General features: G+C 38.1%; 1 protein-coding gene across 2 annotated transcripts in view; it reads right to left on the reverse strand.

The window, feature by feature from the left end:
• Positions 1-657: 657 nt before the first annotated feature.
• cyld (cylindromatosis (turban tumor syndrome)) overlaps positions 658-20,153 on the reverse strand; it is a 56,631-nt gene continuing 37,135 nt past the window's right edge. For both annotated transcript variants that reach the window (XM_061964553.2, XM_061964552.2), the window contains 9 exons: positions 17,457-17,598; positions 14,384-14,506; positions 14,203-14,294; positions 14,064-14,130; positions 13,841-13,973; positions 4,473-4,581; positions 4,163-4,281; positions 3,711-3,927; positions 658-1,695 (listed from right to left, as the gene is read on the reverse strand). In XM_061964553.2, the coding sequence (XP_061820537.1) occupies positions 1,511-1,695; positions 3,711-3,927; positions 4,163-4,281; positions 4,473-4,581; positions 13,841-13,973; positions 14,064-14,130; positions 14,203-14,294; positions 14,384-14,506; positions 17,457-17,598 (1,187 nt within the window). In that variant the 3' untranslated portion in view covers positions 658-1,510. The remainder of the gene's footprint in view (positions 1,696-3,710; positions 3,928-4,162; positions 4,282-4,472; positions 4,582-13,840; positions 13,974-14,063; positions 14,131-14,202; positions 14,295-14,383; positions 14,507-17,456; positions 17,599-20,153) is intronic.

Raw genomic sequence — 20,153 nt, forward strand, 5'->3', positions numbered from 1 at the left:
TCTCACCAGACAGGTTTTTTGGGTGCAAAGAAAATTGCATGTTCCATTATTGTGAAAAATACAGGAAATTTGTGGGCATTTTTAATACAGCCCAGCAAAAACTCACTTGTTCGTGTCTTCAGGGTTTTTGTCACCTTTTGACCAAAAGTGGCAACCTGAAAAATGCCAACATTACTGCACCGCGGCGAGTAGCATCCAGATGTTGTTCAAACAGTTCCCTGATAGTGAAAGCAAAAACTCACCTTTAACAAAAGTCTTGCTGCCCTGCTGTGCACTTCCAAAACTGCATTTTATTTCATGAAACATGTACAGCAAACATGACTGACATCAAATTCCAACCTGTTACATTTGTGCACAATGGACAGACTTCAACTGAGAAACACTTAAAAAAACAAAAACAACCTTGTCTGGTTCTGGAGAGGTCTCCTGAAGGCGGGACATACCCTAGTAGTCTCCTCCTGCAGGAACAGTGCAACCCTCCAGAGGTGGACTCATCTAAAAAGGGACTTTGGACACACATTAGGACGCACGCTCCCAAGCATTTCCCAGTGCACTTTTCCACCCGTTGTCAAACTGAGCTTCAAGTTGTCCATCATCAACAGTCAACAGTCAGTAGTACGCTTCCACCATTTTTGCATCAACAGACTTAAGAAACAGTATCATCAACCCTGTTTTTATTTCCTTAAAAAGGGACACACAAGTTTTTCTTTGTAACATTAGATTAAAATAAATAATATTTGATCACATCTGGATTTTTTTTTTTTCTTTTGTTAATCTGCTGCATGTCACATCTTCAAGAAAGGCTGGCGAGTCGGCGCCGACTCCCGGGGCTTCGTAAACATAAAATCTCACTTCTTCTTTTTTTAATTGATGGAGACACAGACGAATACTGTATGTTATGAAGCTAAATCGTCTCGGGGAGCTCGCCTCCGCGCTGGCGGCCGAGCAGCGGCCATTGCACAAAACCCGCCCCCCCCGTCCCTCGCACGGAGGATCAAAGTGTGTATTCTGTAACACAAAAAAGAGCATCTCCGGATTGATAATTTAGTGGTGTGCGGCTACATTGGTTACCGGTGGTACAAACCGGGCACGCGGAGGAGAAAGAACACGAGTGTGACATGAAGCGCTACGGAGTCTCTTCCTATAATGAGGTGTTATGAAGAGCCCCCCATCCCAGCAGGCCTCCTTTAAACCGTCCTCCGCCTCTTCCACCCGCTCAGCTGAGACACAGAGAAGCTACATGGGACCAGAACACGACACTTCAACGAAAAAGCACAGTGCAAAATAAGCCCGCCGCCCCTCCGACATCTTGACCGGAGAGGGTTAACTCTCTGGCGGCGAGACTTTTTTTTTTTTTTTTTTTTTTTTTTCCCTTCCTTCCAAATTTGCCGGGAAGTCTCCTGCCCCTCCGAAGAAGACGGGGGTTGCCTCGCGGCCGTCGTGAGGAGGAGGATGACGACGAGGGGGGGAGGCGGTGGCGTGTGTGGGGTGTGTGGGCGAGGGGAGGGGGCTACTTGTACAGGCTCATGGTGGGGCTCTGGTACATGCACATGTAGGCGTCGCACAGCAGCCGTCGGGCCTGGCCTTGGATGCTCTTGGGATCGAGCGTGTGCAGCTCCTCGGGCGTCATCTTCAAGTAGGCCTCCACCTCGGGACACGGAGACACCTGCGGAATGTTGAAGCCGTTCTGGCCTCCTGAAAAGCCACGGATGTAAAAAGAACGCATATCAGTTAACACCAGAAAAAAGTTTGTTTTTTTTTACTTAAAAAAAGCAACAACACAAGTCTACAAATCTACTGCACCGTGGAACAAAATTAAAACTGACATTAGCATTATATTCTTATTTTTACTTCTTTTTCAGTGACAAAACCTCTTGTTTTTTTATATTTTCATTGTATTTACAAATAAAGTGTGAAGAGTTGAGCAAGACCTTGTATCATTTACCATTGTAGGTATTCATTCACAAGGGTGTTTTAATTTGGTGTGATGTGATAGTTAAGTTGTGAAATAAAATGGATAATCAAAAACACAATTTTTAAATAAATATTTGTAAACATTTCTTGATTATACATTTGTTTTGATATTTTATGTTATTTAATAGTTTCAAAATAAACCACAAAAAACGTACATAGTACGCATTTCGAAAATAAATAAAAAGGAACTGTTTTATAAATGTTTTTGTCAAATAAAAATGCCTTATAATTAAAATAGTATTTCTGCTATTTTTATTGATAATAAAATGTTATAAATATTATTTTAAAACTGCTTATTTACTTAATTTGTTCATTAAGATTTTTTGTAATTTAGTATTATATTTATTTCCATCCATCCATTTTCTACCGCTTGTCTTTTTCGGGGTCGCGGGGGGTGCGAGTCATTTATTTTTGTACCTGTATTTTGGACACAACATAAAATAAATATTTGTAAACATTTATTGAATATTGTATATTTTTTTTAGAAATTTTGTTATTTAATAGTTTCAAAAAAAAACATTAACCACAAAAAACTTACATAGTACGCATTTGAAATTAAATTAAAAAAATAAAAAGGAACTGTTTTATAAATGTTTTTGTCAAATAAAAAATCCCTTATAATTTATATAGTATTTCTGCTATTTTTATTGCTAATAAAATGTTAAAAACATAATTTTAGAATTGTTTATTTATTTAATTCATTTGTTCATTAAGATTTGTTGTAATTTAGTATTTATTTATTTACCTGTCTTTTGGACACAACATGAAAATAAATCATTGTAAACATTTATTGAATATTATATAATTGTTTTTGATATTTTATATTATTTAATGGTTTCAAGATAAAAACAGATTAACCACAAAAAACTTACATAGCACGCATTTAGAAATGAAATTAAAAAAATAAAAAGGAACTGTTTAATAAATGTTTGTCAAATAATAATGCCTTATAATTTATATAGTATTTCCACTATTTTTATTACTAACAAACTGTTAAAAACATTATTTTAGAATTATTTATTTAATTAATTTATTAAGATTTTTTGCAATTTAGTATTATATTTATTTACCTGTATTTTGGACACAACAAACCAAAACAAATTATTGAGCAACACAATTCAAAAAAGAAAAAAAAACAGCATATCCAATATTAAAAAAGAAACATTGTGTGTCCAAAATCGTGCAGGAAAAGGCAAAGAACATAGAAAACAAAACATGTAAATACAAGGGAACTAGCAACATAAGCTTCATTTATTAAGGCCTTGAAAAAGTGGCTGCTTGGGGGTCAACATTTAAATCGTAACTATAGGCTACTGGTATGAAACGGAGAATTGAAGTGTATATTATGAAATATGTATTTTATTGATTGTTTTATGCATTCATGTAATGTATAAGGTATATGGAGTGCCAATAATATCACCTTACATTGTGATATTGTGACTTTGTGCACTAGGTCAAAAGTTGTTTTTCTTCATTTTAACATCAACTTGCCAAGGGACTGGAGATGGAAATCAGCCATTGGCTATCTTACATATTTACATGTCAAATATGTATTCTCCTTTTTTTTTTTTTACTTATATAATTCTCATAGTATTACTTCACAATGACACCTTTATGTTTGGTTTTGTTATTTTTACAATTTTACCCAGAAGAGCAGTATTTCTTTCAAAAACAACAACAACTTTCTATTATTAGCAGCTTCAGTTTGGGTAAAAAAAACAGGACGACACTCTCACCATCGCGGTCGGCCATGCTGTCAAAGAAGAGCCAGGCGGAGTCGGCGCTGCCGTACTTGACGAAGGCCACGTAGTGACTGGTTTCGATGCACAGCACAGCAAACAGCTCCATCGTCTGGCGGGGGAAGATGCCCTGGCGCCCCGCACCCTCCTGCAGCTCCTTGGGCACGCAGAGCTTGCCGTGCCGGTGGCTTGTCCTTCTCGGGTGGAGGTGGACCTGAACCGAGCACAAGTGTGTGATCAAACTTGAAGCCATTCAAGTTCTTTAAATAGTGTAAATATATATTTTTTAAATGCAGTTAATAAGTGGGATGAAATGAGGAAAAGTTGCAACGTTGAAAGGAGTGCAGACATCACTCCGACAGTAGAACCACTGCATTCCCACACTCATTTCTTTGGATTTGGCGCCACCACATGGCCGACCCTGTGAAGAGCGCTTGTGTGTTGTATACCTGCGTGTTGCACTTTTCACAGAACTGTTTAATCTTGCCGGCGGTGATGTCTCCGTCCTCGTAGCAGTCCCTGCACTCGTACAGGGCCAGGCCTCCGCAGATTCTGCATTCCCTTGGAGCTGGATGGTGTGGAAAAAGAAAAGGCGGCGGCGTCGTTATTGTTCAAGATGGCTGAACTTCGCTTCACTTGAGCTGCAGTGACAACTCCGCAGTTTCATTACAAAGAGCAACAAACAGAAGACGAGCATTGATCGGCAAAAAACACACATTGCACACAAAAGAGAAGAAAAAGCATTCAGCGGCGACTCACTGTCTTCCAGGAGATCTGTGATGTCTAACTCCAACGAGGGGAAAATCTTGTTGAACATTTTGAAGTCCTTGCCAAAGCGCGGCATCTGGATGATAAGACAGGAGGGAGCCTAAGGGGCAGGGAAGAAAAAAAAACAGCTTATTATCTTCATCCACAAAGCGGCAATCAGCAACACAGGACGTGAAAGCGGGAGAGTGTGGAGGAAAGGGGGCTGGTTGGCGCTATACAGGGTCTTCACGATTAAACGTGGATGGCCCATTTGTCTCGTTTCTTCTTTAAAGCCGCTATCTGATCACGCTGCTGGCGTTACATCTGGGACGTGTCATGTGGGGTTGCGGTGGACTCGAGGCCGCAGGTTTATCTGCTGGAAAACATTCGAGTAGTTTGCAATCACAAGGTACATAAAAACTACAAATGCTGGGTCTCAGACAACCAACCATGTATCCTGCTGGACATCATCACCATCACTGAGCTACGTCAACTGATCGTTGGGGTAATCAACGGGAAAACATTTACAATTTGAAAAAAAAACGCCCCTTATGTTGAAAAACTCACTTGAGCTGCACAAAGAAATCACGTGTGTGTGTGTGTGTGTGTGTGTGTGTGTGTGTGTGTGTGTGTGTGTGTGTGTGTGTGTGTGTGTGTGTACATACATATATACATACATACATACATACATACATATATAAAATTTGTAAAAGAATACAATTTAAAATAATATATGTGTACGTCTGTGTGTTTATTTATGTGTGTGTGTGTGTATATGTATATATATATATATATATATATTTATTTGAGAGAAAAAAAATAATTAATGAAGATATACTCTACATAACATATCAAATAAATTATTTGAAAAAAATTGTAAATACAATTTAAAATAATATATATACATATAAATATACACATATATACATACAAATATACATACAAATAAATATATATATATATATACATACATACATATACATACATATATATATATATATATATACACACATATATGTATATATATCTATGTGTGTATATATCTGTATATATATATATATATATATATATATATATATATATATATATATATATATACACATTTGGGCAGCACGGTGGAAGAGGGGCTAGTGCATCTGCCTCACAATACGAAGGTCCTGAGTAGTCCTGGGTTTAATCCCGGGCTCGGGATCTTTCTGTGTGGAGTTTGCATGTCCTCCCCGTGACTGCGTGGGTTCCCTCCGGGTACTCCGGCTTCCTCCCACCTCCAAAGACATGCACTGGGGATAGGTTGATTGGCAACACTAAAATTGGCCCTAGTGTGTGAATGTGAGTGTGAATGTTGTCTGTCTATCTGTGTTGGCCCTGCGATGAGGTGGCGACTAGTCCAGGGTGTACCCCGTTTTCCGCCCGATTGTAGCTGAGATAGGCTCCAGCGCCTCCCACGACCCCGAAGAGAATAAGCGGTAGAAAATGGATGGATGGATGGATATATACATACATACATACATACATACATACATACATATATATATACATATAAATAAATATATACACACACACATACTGTATATATATTTGCACATATACTGTATATATAGAGTACAGGCCAAAAGTTTGGACACACCTTCTTATTTCAATGTGTTTTTTGTTTTTTTTCCCAAGACTATTTACCTGAAGGCATCAAAACTATGACACCTTTGAAGTGAAAACCATTTCAGGTGACTACCTCTTGAAGCTCATTGAGAGAATGCCAAGAGTGTGCAAAGCAGTAATCAGAGCAAAGGGTGGCTATTTTGAAGAAACTACAATATAAAACATGTTCAGTTATTTCACCTTTTTTGTTAACTACATAACTCCACATGTGTTCATTCATAGTTTTGATGCCTTCAGTGACAATCTACAATGTAAATAGTTATGAAAATAAAGACAATGCATTGAATGAGAAGGTGTGTCCAAACTTTTGGCCTGTACTATATATATATATATATATATATATATATATGTATATATATATATATATATATATATATATATATACACACATATATACTGTATATATATATGCCCAGGTTCTACCCGCTGACAGACCTACAACCGGCTTGGCTCGCTGGCTATTATTCATCAGCTTGTGGCAGAAGTGAAGGAATTTACTTTTTTTCAGACACCGTCTTCATCCAGTGCATAAATGTACTGGCGAGTAAGCGAGGGTGCCACCTTTTTGACTTGATGGACTTCCGAAGGTGTTCTATCCCCCCACTTCTTGGTTGAGCACATAAAGTTTGCATCAAATAACACACACATTAGGTTATATTTGCTAATGATAGTGATTCGGTGAAGTTCAGCTACTAACGATGACAACCATGGCCTATTGAAACAACAACATGATTGAAAATTGTTAGTTAAATTTTCATATTATGATTTTTTTCTACATTTAAAACACTTACTTGTAGCATTCATAACATGTAATGGTAGTTCTTTGGTCAAAATGTTGAATGTTGAGCATGTTAGGCAGCACACAATCATTGAGTACTTACAAGCAGACACAGTGTGTAGACAGAAAAGGGAGAACGGACACATTTTGGCTTAAAAACTATCGATAAAGGTGAAGTTATAACACTGAAACGCCCTCAGGAAGAGGTGCTTTAAGACATGGCTAGCTAGCTATCGACTAAAGTCCATCCGCAGTCGTCAGTGTTTTAGCTACTTCTAAATCACTAATCCTCACCTCCATGGCGACAAATAAAGTACGTTTCTTACAAGTATCATCCCCTGCAGGACGAGGAAGAGCTAAACATGCTTCACTACACACCGTAGCTCACCGGCGTCAAAATGTAAACAAACGCCATTGGTGGGTCTACACCTGACATCCACTGTAATGATATCAAAGTACAGGAGCGTATCTAGTCGATACTACTATGATCACGTCGATATTTTTGGGCATCACAACATCTTCTTTCGTTTGAATATGACCAATGTATGATACTATAACGACTTGGTATCGAAACCCAAATTTGAGGTATCATCCAAAACTAATGTAAAGCATCCCAACAGAAGAATAAATGATTATTACATTTTAACAGATGTGGAGATAGAACATGTTAACAGAGTAAGTAAGCAGGTATTAACAGTAAATTAAAAAGTAGAATAATTAATTTTCTACCTTAATAATTTTACCAAAATAATAGAATGGAAAATGACACAATATGTTACTGCATATATCAGCAAACTAATTAGGAGCCTTTGTTTGCTTACTTACTAATAAAAGAAAAGTTGTCTTGTATGTTCACTATTTTATTTAAGGACAAACTTGCAATAAGAAACATGTTTAAGGTACCCTAAGATTGTTTGTTAAAGTAAAGCCAATACTGCAATTTTTTGTGGTCCATTTTATTTAGAAAAGTATTGAAAAGTACCGAAAAGTATCAAAATAATTTACCGATACCAAAATATTGGTATAGGGACAACAATAGTTCGAACTAAACGCTACTTTGTACTAGAAATGGCAACAGCAGAGGATGCATGTACAAGCCAGTCTGCCCCACAACTCGATAGTGAAAAAGGAGCTTATTGACTACAACACAATGGCAGACTCGCACAAAACTGTCCGGGTAAAACTTTACCATATATGGAGATATCCGCTGACGAGATAGGGCAGAAAACGTCACAGGACACAGCAAATTCCAAACTGCTCTTTTGGCGGATGTATTAAGGAAGGAAAGATTATTTGTATAAATATCTCTGCAATGTCTCCATGGTCAACTTTGTGGTACTAATGAGGATCCCAAATACCAATAAGCAGGTACCATCACCAAGTTGGTTTTGCATAACAAGGCCCCTTTAAACTTCTTACAATTGTAAGACAGTTATGAATGTTACAAAGTCAAAGGCATTCTTTTTACACAGTGGTTTACTTCTTTTTACACTTGACAGTTGCGAATGTTCCAAAAGCCCGATGCATTACTGGCCTTATAAAATAGACGTTAAAGGGTTAACTGCTAACCGCCTCCAGACATCAGAGCGTAGGCGAGTTGTTTTATTTGCAGAAACTTGAGGGTTCCTGGTACGAATACAGGTTCCGCCATCCTAGTCACTGCCTTTGTGTCCTTGGGCAAGACACTTCACACTCACACTGGTGTATCAATGCTGGTCGGAGAGGCCCTTGGCAACAAATTAGCCACCACGATTCCGTCAGTCTACTTCAATTGTTATGTTTGTGCCACATGCATGACAGTTAAAATGTTTAAAAAAACGGATGTATAATGTCGACTCTGCTTCCTAGTTCCTTAAAAGTAGTGTCATGTTATTGTAATTAAACAGCTTTATTATACACTGGTTAGTCTTCTTTCTACCCTTGTATTACTACTGAAGATGGCACGTGACTTAAACCTTAATAAAAAAAGTGTTGCAAAATTGGAAAAATGTTCTTCTGACAAGGCTATGTCATAAATGTGTTAAGAGTTAATGTTGTGATCTCAAGTACTGTACTGTTATAAACTGACAGAATGTGACCATCTGCTGGAACATATGAGCTGGGTACGACCTCTTGTGGTCTAACTGAGGACAGCAACTTTCCTGCTGAGTTGGAGTTTTAGGCAGAAATCATCACAACCAAGTGAAATCTCATTTTCAATGTGAATAAGTTTTGTATATTTTGTATATTATCACACCTATAATAAACCTCATGTTTACAGGTAGGATACATTAGAGCAGGGGAGGCATTTTGATAGTTTTGATTTTCAAAACTAATACAATATATACAGGTAAAAGCCAGTAAATTAGAATATTTTGAAAAACTTGATTTATTTCAGTAATTGCATTCAAAAGGTGTAACTTGTACATTATATTTATTGCACACAGACTGATGCATTCAAATGTTTATTTCATTTAATTTTGATGATTTGAAGTGGCAACAAATGAAAATCCAAAATTCCGTGTGTCACAAAATTAGAATATTACTTAAGGCTAATACAAAAAAGGGATTTTTAGAAATGTTGGCCAACTGAAAAGTATGAAAATGAAAAATATGAGCATGTACAATACTCAATACTTGGTTGGAGCTCCTTTTGCCTCAATTACTGCGTTAATGCGGCGTGGCATGGAGTCGATGAGTTTCTGGCACTGCTCAGGTGTTATGAGAGCCCAGGTTGCTCTGATAGTGGCCTTCAACTCTTCTGCCTTTTTGGGTCTGGCATTCTGCATCTTCCTTTTCACAATACCCCACAGATTTTCTATGGGACTAAGGTCAGGGGAGTTGGCGGGCCAATTTAGAACAGAAATACCATGGTCCGTAAACCAGTCACGGGTAGATTTTGCGCTGTGTGCAGGCGCCAAGTCCTGTTGGAACTTGAAATCTCCATCTCCATAGAGCAGGTCAGCAGCAGGAAGCATGAAGTGCTCTAAAACTTGCTGGTAGACGGCTGCGTTGACCCTGGATCTCAGGAAACAGAGTGGACCGACACCAGCAGATGACATGGCACCCCAAACCATCACTGATGGTGGAAACTTTACACTAGACTTCAGGCAACGTGGATCCTGTGCCTCTCCTGTCTTCCTCCAGACTCTGGGACCTCGATTTCCAAAGGAAATGCAAAATTTGCTTTCGTCAGAAAACATGACTTTGGACCACTCAGCAGCAGTCCAGCTCTTTTTTTCCTTAGCCCAGGTGAGACGCTTTTCGCGCTGTTTCTTGGTCAACAGTGGCTTGACACGAGGTATGCGGCAGTTGAAACCCATGTCTTTCAAGCGTCTCTTGGTGGTGGATCTTGAAGCACTGACTCCAGCAGCTGTCCACTCCTTCTGAATCTCCCCCACATTTTTGAATGGGTTTTTTTTCACAATCTTGACCAGGGCGCGGTGATCCCTATCGCTTGTACACTTTTTCTGACCACAGTTTTTCCTTCCCTTTGCCTCTCCATTAATGTGTTTGGACACAGAGCTCTGAGAACAGCCAGCCTCTTCAGCAATAACCTTTTGTGTCTTTCCCTCCTTGTGCAATGTGTCGATGGTTGCCTTTTGGACAGCTGTCAAATCTGAAGTCTTCCCCATGTTTGTGTAGGCTTCAGAACTGGACTGAGAGACCATTTAAAGCCCTTTGCAGGTGTTTTGAGTTAATCAGCTGATTAGTTTGTGGCACCAGGTGTCTTCAAAATTTAACCCTTACACAATATTCTAATTTTGTGACACACGGAATTTTGGATTTTCATTTGTTGCCACTTCAAATCATCAAAATTACATGAAATAAACATTTGAATGCATCAGTCTGTGTGCAATGAATAAATATAATGTACAAGTTACACCTTTTGAATGCAATTACTGAAATAAATCAAGTTTTTCAAAATATTCTAATTTACTGGCTTTTACCTGTAGATGTTTTCAACCTCCTTCAAGTTTGGTCCTAGGGACCCGGAAGAGTATCAGTCAATAAAGTGTTAAAATAAGTTGTTTTTTTTTGTATCTTTTATTATTCAACGCTTAACATCTCTAGAGCTATTTCAGGTCTTTAAATGTTTTATGCCTTTTTTGTCAAAACCCTGTTTTTAATGGCAAAACGCAAAATATGCCTTAAATAGGTCAATAATTCCTTTAAAATATATTTTTTAACAATGACAGCTTTAAAAAAAAAATCCACACAAATGATTGGATATCCAAAAGAGCCCCACTAAAAGTATTAAATATATATATATATATATATATATTTCCACTTTCAACGCTTAACTCTCTTGATCAGGAATATCAAATGTGTTTTTTTGCAAATGTGAATTTTTTTATGCGACGGAATTGGAGCCTTGATTAGGTCAACAATTCATAACATAGATTTTGATTCATTAGTATTTTTTGAGCAATGACAGCTTTAAAAAAAAATTTAAAATCCACTAAAATTATTGGATATCCAAAAGAGCACCACTCATTAAAGTGTTTAAAAATATATTTTTTTTTAATTCCACTTTCAACGCTTAAATCTCTTGATCGGTTACCGTATTTTTGGAGTATAAGTCGCACCGGAGTATAAGTCGCACTGGCCAAAAATGCATAATAAAGAAGGAAAAAAACATATATAAGTCGCACTGGATTATAAGTCGCATTTTTTGGGGAAATTTATTTGATAAAACCCAACACCAAGAATAGACATTTGAAAGGCAATTTAAAATAAAGAAAGAATAGTGAACAGGCTGAATAAGTGTACGTTATATGACGTGCCTGGTATGTAAACGTAACATATTATGGTAAGAGTCATTCAAATAACTATAACATATAAAACATGCTAAACGTTTACCAAACAATCTGTCACTCCTAATCGCTAAATCCCATGAAATCTTATACTTCTAGTCTCTTACGTGAATGAGCTAAATAATATTATTTGATATTTGACGGTAATGTGTTAATAATTTCACACATAAGTCGCTCCTGAGTATAAGTCGCACCCCGGCCAAACTATGAAAAAAACTGTGACTTATAGTCCGAAAAATACGGTATATCAAATAATTGTTTTCAAATGTGAATTTTTTTATGCGATGTAATTGGAGCCTTGATTAGGTCAACAATTCATTTCAACATAGATTTTGATTCATTATTATTTTTTGAGCAATGAAAGCTTTAAAGAAAAAAAAACAACCTGCATGGCAGCTTTGTGTCATGAGAGTCAACATTTCAACTATTTCTTCTTACATTTAACCCTCTTACTATTGTATTCCAGTTTTTCATTTTTTTTTATAGTATTTTAAGAATGTGCCTTAAATAGGTCAATAATTCCTTTAAAATATATTTTTTAACAATGACAGCTTTAAAAAAAAATATCCACACAAATTATTGGATATCCAAAAGAGCCCCACTAAAAGTGTTAAAAATATATATTTATATATTTCCACTTTCAACACCTAAGTCTCTTGATCAGTTATATCAAATGTTTTTTTTCAAATGTGAATTTTTTATGCGACGGAATTGGAGCCTTCATTAGGTCAACAATTCATAACAACATAGATTTTAATTCATTATTTTTTGAGCAATGACAGCTTTAAAAAAAAAAAAAAAAATCCACTAAAATTATTGGATATCCAAAAGAGCCCCACTCATTAAAGTGTTTAAAAAAAATTGTTTTTAATTCCACTTTCAACGCTTAAATCTCTTGATCGGTTACCGTATTTTTCGGAGTATAAGTCGCTCCGGCCGAAAATGCATAATAAAGAAGGGAAAAAAACATATATAAGTCGCATTTTTGGGGGAAATTTATTTGATAAAACCCAACACCAAGAATAGACATTTGAAAGGCAATTTAAAATAAATAAAGAATAGTGAACAACAGGCTGATTAACTGTACGTTATATGACGCATAAATAACCAACTGGTATGTTAACGTAACATATTATGGTAAGAGTCATTCAAATAACTATAACATATAGAACATGCTATACGTTTACCAAACAATCTGTCACTCCTAATCGCTAAATCCCATGAAATCTTATACGTCTAGTCTCTTACGTGAATGAGCTAAATAATATTATTTGATATTTTACGGTAATGTGTTAATCATTTCACACATAAGTCGCTCCTGAGTATAAGTCGCACCCCCGGCCAAACTATGAAAAAAACTGTGACTTATAGTCCAGAAAATACGGTATATCAAATAATTATTTTCAAATGTGAATTTTTTTATGCGATGTAATTGGAGCCTTGATTAGGTCAACAATTCATAACAACATAGATTTTGATTCATTATTATTTTTTGAGCAATGACAGTCTGTTAAAAAACCCCAGCTCAAATAGTCCCCAGGCCACACTTTGGAAACCGCTGCATGAGTACAAGTCAGCATCTAATTTGATGTTAATATGCATCCCAGATAAATTTTTACATTTCAATGTAGCCATCTTTGAGTTGGGACATTGAAGGCAACACCTTTGCAAGGTGCTGACGACAGGACATTGGTGCATACTAGTGCACGTGTACACTATCTGCACTAAGGTCCATACTAGTGCACGTGTACACTGTCTGCACTAAGGTCCATACTAGTGCACGTGTACACTGTCTGCACTAAGGTGCATACTAGTGCACGTGTACACTATCTGCACTAAGGTGCATACGAGTGCACGTGTACACTATCTGTACTAAGGTGCATACTAGTACACCTGTACACTATCTGCACTAAGGTGCATACTAGTGCACCTATACACTATCTGTACTAAGATGCATACTAGTGCATGTATACCGGTACACTATCTGCACTATAGTTAATCCAGCTATGGCTGTTGGTGGTAAGTGATGTAATCATCAAAATCTTGGCAGTGCAGTAGTCTGGTGAACCCTTCCCACTCACCATGGTTACACAAGTCGGAAAAGTTGCATAAGGTTCAACTGACTCCACCAAAAAAACAAGAAGATTCACCTCAGCAAACTTCAGGTCGCTGTTGATGAAAGACCACTCCAGAAGCTGCTGGATGGTGGGAACGCCGACTTTGTCCTTCTTGTCCATGAAGATCTGGTAAAAATAACAATCCTGGACCTTCTGCCCTGCTGACCTGCACAGTCAAGACCTCTTTGTTAGTGAGTTTGGATTCTGTGTTTGGAGCTATGACCACTAGATAACACGTAAAAGCTGCAGTCCTTACCGTAGTTTGAGTAAAGGGTCCACCCTGAGTATATGGTGGAAAAGTATGTTGAGGAACTCTTCTGGATCTGCAGGACATGATGCAATTCAGTGAGGAAGGGGACAGACTGAAATGTGTATATTGTACGACAAAACACTACCTTTCTCTTCAGAGGTGAACCCAGAGGCTGCTTCTACTTTCTCCAGGATCCTCCTTAGTTTCATCACTTTGGTGGCACACACATACCCATGTCTGCACGGAAAGGAAGTCACAAGCATGATGTTCTGCATTGTGGAATTTAACCACAAAAAAAAATGCACAAAATATCCAGCGAGACTCACATGCGCAAAGGATTGACGATCTCGGTGCGTAACAGTTCTTGGGTCTCTCTGTAGTACTCTACGTCTGTTTTTGAGCGTGGTCTCAGCAGAACCGTGTCCAGTACGGAGCTGAAGGAGAAGAGACTGCAGGACAACAAAAAAGGTTGCATCATTGTATCATCAACATTTTTGCAGAGGACAGCTTTGTAAAATAAGATCAAATTGATATATACAGTATTAAATCCCTAAAAAAAAAACAGGATTCACTTCACATCATCAGATTTACTCTGGAGTTCAGGCAACTATCCTTCAGCTACTGTGAGTTTGCTAACCTAGCATGATGTTGCTGCTAAAATGTTACTGTAATGTTAGCACTTTAGCTTACATAGCAATGCTGGTTTTGCACTTTTTTGTCGCTCTGTCTCCCTTCTTAATATTTTGTTGTTGTATGTGATATATGGCATCTATTACGTTGAATATGTGCAGCGTTACAGCATATATGTAAAGTGTACAATAGCACTTCTTGAAAATACAAACTCTGAGACAGACTTACACAAACAGCTCATTAGCATTAAATACACATAATTTTTTGTTTTCACATTTAAATTAATATTCTGTACCAATTCCCTGGGAATCAATATGGGTACTTAACAGCACCAATTTTCAGTACTTTTGCGGGTTTTTATGCGTTGATAAATGGTAATTAGTTTAATAATACAATTTTTTTTTTTTTTTTTAGGATTAAGACTGCGTTAATAACAATAACTGTGCTGCCCAGTTTTAAGAACTTGTTTTCTTACACTTCTGAGTTTCATTTGAAAGCATGCATTAATTTCAGTTTGTCCTCAGTGTGTTGCCAAAGCCAGGAAGTAGTCTTTGCTTTTAAGTTGAATGTGCCAATCTTGTCTTTTATTGAGCCCTACATATTTGAGGAGTTTGTACTGTAAGTATTGTACTTAGTACACAAAAAATGCTTCATTGTAACGTGCATCTTAGCTGTAGTTTTGATTACCAAATTTAGGGGTGTTGAAATTGCCATGTAAATCAGCACCAATGCTAATAAGTCGCTTGTATATAAGGTACATTACATTGAGCTAGCTTGAAAACTGGAGCCTTATGTTCAAGGGTTTTCAATGTGCTTACGAATACACCTGTTTGCCCGACACATGTTTAGGCCGATGCAGTCTGCAACCTAAAGTGACGTCATATGCAACAAAGGTACCGTTTAATTTTATAAGAATTGATACTCCGTAGTCTTGACGATATTCTTTTGGTACCTATACAAGTACCAATTTGGTATGAATCTCTAGGGCTTATAAAAAGCACTTTTAAATTGTAAATTTAAAGGGGAACATTATCACCAGACCTATGTAAGTGTCAATATATACCTTGATGTTGCAGAAAAAAGACCATATATTTTTTAACCGATTTCCGAACTCTAAATGGGTGAATTTTGGCGAATTAAACGCCTTTCTATTATTCGCTCTCGGAGCGATGACGTCACAACGTGACCTCACATCGGGAAGCAATCCGCCATTTTCTCAAACACATTACAAACACCGAATCAAATCAACTCTGTTATTTTCCGTTTTTTCGACTGTTTTCCGTACCTTGGAGACATCATGCCTCGTCGGTGTGTTGTCGGGGGCTGTAACAAAACGAACAGGGACGGATTCAAGTTGCACCAGTGGCCCAAACATGCGAAAGTGGCAAGAAATTGGACAAAATTTGTTCAAAATACCAGGGTGTGGGGAAAGCCGACGAAAATGGTCAGTCGTTTGTTCCGCACACTTTACCGACGAAAGCTATGCTACGACAGAGATGGCAAGAATGTGTGGATATCCTGCGACACTCAAAGCAGATGCATTTCCAACGATAAAGTCAAAGAAATCTGCCGCCAGACCCCCATTGAATCTGCCGGAGTGTGTGAGCTATTCAGGGACAAAGGACCTCGGTAGCACGGCAAGCAATGGCGGCAGTTTGTTCCCGCAGACGAGCGAGCTAAACCCCCTGTATGTCTTGGCTCACACCGTCCCTTATGCCACCAAAGATGATCAAGAGAAGAATATCGACTCTAGCTTCCCTGGCCTGCTGACATCAACTCCAAAACTGGACAGATCAGCTTTCAGGAAAAGAGAGCGGATGAGGGTATGTCTACAGAATATATTAATTGATGAAAACTTTATTCATTACTCGCGGTTTTACGTAAATTATTATACATAAACTGTGTTTACCAATAATTTAGCTTAAAAACATTACAACACTTAAAAACAAACACATACCAATCGTTGGTTAGAGGGCGATCGCCGAATTCGTCCTCGCTTTCTCCCGTGTCGCTGGCTGTCGTGTCATTTTCATCGGTTTCGCTTACATACGGTTCAAACCGATATGGCTCAATAGCTTCAGTTTCTTCTTCAATTTCGCTTAAGCCGCTGAAATCCGAGTCTCAATCCGAGCTAATGTCGCTATACCTTGCTGTTCTATCCGCCATGTTTGTTTGTATTGGCATCGCTATGTGACGTCACAGGAAAATGGACGGGTGTATATAACGATGGTTAAAATCAGGCACTTTGAAGCTTTTTTTTTTAGGGATATTGCGTGATGGGTAAAATTTTGAAAAAAACTTCGAAAAATAAAATAAGCCACTGGGAACTGATTTTTAATGGTTTTAACCCTTCTGAAATTGTGATAATGTTCCCCTTTACGCATCAAGGCTACTACCATAGCAACGTAGAGTTTAAAACTGTTGAAAAATAGTATAATATGGGCCTTTTAACAAAACGGTCTGATTGGAAAGAAAGTACACAGTCGTCCCAAAAGAATCTAACGTAGGCATTAGATTATTACTACATTGTTGTACTTCTGTATTTTTTTGGAACTTAGAACAAGAGGTTGCCTGTGGTTCTGTAGTGCTCTCTTTAAAGGCCCGTTGGCGGTGTTGCTCGTCCCGCCATGTAACAGTCAGCGGTCAAAGTCAAGCCAGTTGACTAACAAGGCTGCGCCTCAGGGCAGCACAGTCGAATGAGGAAATGCTACATCCCCAATCAATATAGCTGCAATACAAATAATACAATGGAGAGTTGCTGTGAAATACCAGAAGAGAGTTGAATCCAGGTAGCAGGAGTTGTAGTGGCCCTGGATGCCTTTCTTTTTCCCCACCATGACGTCCAAACCGTCGCTCTCGCTGCGAGGTGGCGTGTTCTCGTGTACTATCTCGCTTAAGTAGCCCCCAAAAGCTGCATGGAGAGACAACAGCATTAATTTCAAATGTCAAATGGTCAGATATGTACTTTTGTTTTTACATTTCATTGACTAAATATGTGCTAGAGCAGTGGTTCTTAACCTTGTTGAAGGTACCGAACCCCACCAGTTTCATATGCGATTTCACCGAGCCCTTCTTTAGTGCAAAATAAAATTCTAGACAAAGTTATGTTTTTGGTAACACTTTAGTATGGGGAACATATTCTAAGTAACAAAGACTTAATTTAGAGTTATTTGGTTAGGGTTAGGGCCAGGGTTTGAGGGTTAGGGTTATAATAAGGCCATGCCGAATAAGGCATTAATAAGTACTTAATAATGACTAGTTAAGAGCCAATGTTACTCATTTGCATGTTAATAAGCAACTAATTAATGGTGAATATGTTCCCCATACTAAAGTGTTACCATGTTTTTTTACTGGTGCACAAAATGAAGCGTGCATGAACATCACCTTGTTCAAAGAACAAAACCAACACAGTGCATAAACTCATAACAAATTACACACCTGCAAATCAGTCTGACTTCTGCTGTTGCCGTATCCGTAATACGCCGATAGGGGGAACTTTTTATTTACACTATGAGTCGGGTGTGTTTCGACCTCCGCCGAACCCCTGAGCCCGACTCACCGAACCCCTAGGGTTCGATCGAACCCAGGTTAAGAACCACTGTGCTAGAGCGTAAGTATCAAAGTCAAGGCCCGCGGGCCAGATACAGCCCGCGAATGAATTATCTATGGCCCCCGGGATGATATTTGATATTTGAATGATACACTACTGTATTTTAATGCTGTCATTATGGTGGTACTTAATACTTAGGACTACTACACTATTGTATTTTAATGTTGGAGCCGGCCTGCAGGCCACAGCCGCCTGCTGCTGTTTTGCACGCACCAATACTCCATCAGTGTTGGCGCTAGGAATTTTCAAAGTGGGGTCCCAGGGACCCGATCAAGTCATTAAAATGGGGTCCCACAGTACATTTGTGGGGTCTCACTTTTTTGTAAGCATTTTGAAAACAAATGATAAATGTATGCATTATCCTGTTATAGCTCACATTCCATATTATGTTTTGGAAAAAGGTTGTCATAAACGTTACTTAATTCATTTAAAAAAAATAATACAAAAGAAAAAAATGTTTTATGCATATGTAAACTTATTCAGTTATAAACATTAATTCACTTTCTTCTTTCCTTTATGGATTTAAACTTGACCGCTGCCAGTATTTTTTTCTACATTTTCATTGTAATATTTTCAGAATGTGTTTTTTCTATTTTTGGCCAAAGTAAGACAAAGAAAACAATCTGAAGTTGTCTTTATTTTTTAATTTTAATGCCATGATTTTAATAGTACCGGCCCACGTGTGCACAGATTTTCCTCCATGCAGCCCCTGAGCTAAAATGAGTTTGACACCCCTGCGCTAGAGCCTTCAGCTTTTGTTCAGAATTGCGACTTCCTTCCCATTCATTGCGGTAGCGTCACAGTGCAATAAACAGTGTTGAAGCTGACAACCATTGACTTCAATGGAGGAGCATAGAGTGTGTTACTCCACTCCACTTTGTCCCACCCTTCATCGGATGCTCACCCTGGATTTCCACTGAATGTGAAACGGCGCCGCCACGGTGGCGGACTCTTTCCGTTTTTATTCAAGCCAATTTGTCAGTTTCCACCGCCTGCGGGGCGTTCCAAATCCCTGCGCTAAATATATGCAGATTCAGCGGTTCAATTTAGCTAAAATCTGCTTTGATAGGAAGTCATGCACAAACACAAAATCAATTATCCAGTTCACTGTCAAAATAAAATATTCAGTTTTCAAGGCAGATTGAATTTTACACTTTGAAACATCCTAATGGGTGGCGACGGACATGAAGTCAACTTGTCAAAGGTTTTCGTGTGTGTGTGTGTGTGTTACTGTACTTCCTACAAAATAAATAAAGTTGTCACTCTGTAAGGTAAAGCTGTCGTCTTTTCCACAATTGAAGTCAAGTTAGTGCCGTCACAGAGGTCTGCCTGTGAGTATTGATGGACGGCAAAGCTTGCGACGTTCCGCGGTGTCGCCGTTCAGCAGCCTTTACGTATCTCAAATGGCAGGACAGAGTTTATTTGCTTCTGCTCCTCTGGAAGGACAGTATAAACTGCTTGTGGTTCGCTTTAGTAAGTAAGTAAGCAAGTAGATTTTATTTATAAAGCGCTGTAGGTGAAGTAAAACAACAATTAATTAAAACAACAGCGGCAACATCATAAAAAGGATACAAAGTGGATTAAAATTGATAGTTAAAAGGTGCATTAACTAAAAGCTTTACTAAAAAGAGAAGTTTTCAAATGTTTCTTAAAAGTTTCAACACAGTCAAGATCACGGAGGGACTGGAGCAAATTGTTCCAGAGTCTGGGAACTATACGGGTTTTTAAAACACGTTTTTGGGATCTTTAGAAGACCCTGGCCTGAAGACCGGGTAGGAGCATAGCAAGTCAGTGATGTACTGAGCGGCCCCACCATGCAATGCACGGAATGTCAGGACTAAAATCTTAAACTCAAT

This window comes from Nerophis lumbriciformis, linkage group LG06, assembly GCF_033978685.3.
Source record: "Nerophis lumbriciformis linkage group LG06, RoL_Nlum_v2.1, whole genome shotgun sequence".
Lineage (NCBI taxonomy): Eukaryota > Metazoa > Chordata > Actinopteri > Syngnathiformes > Syngnathidae > Nerophis > Nerophis lumbriciformis.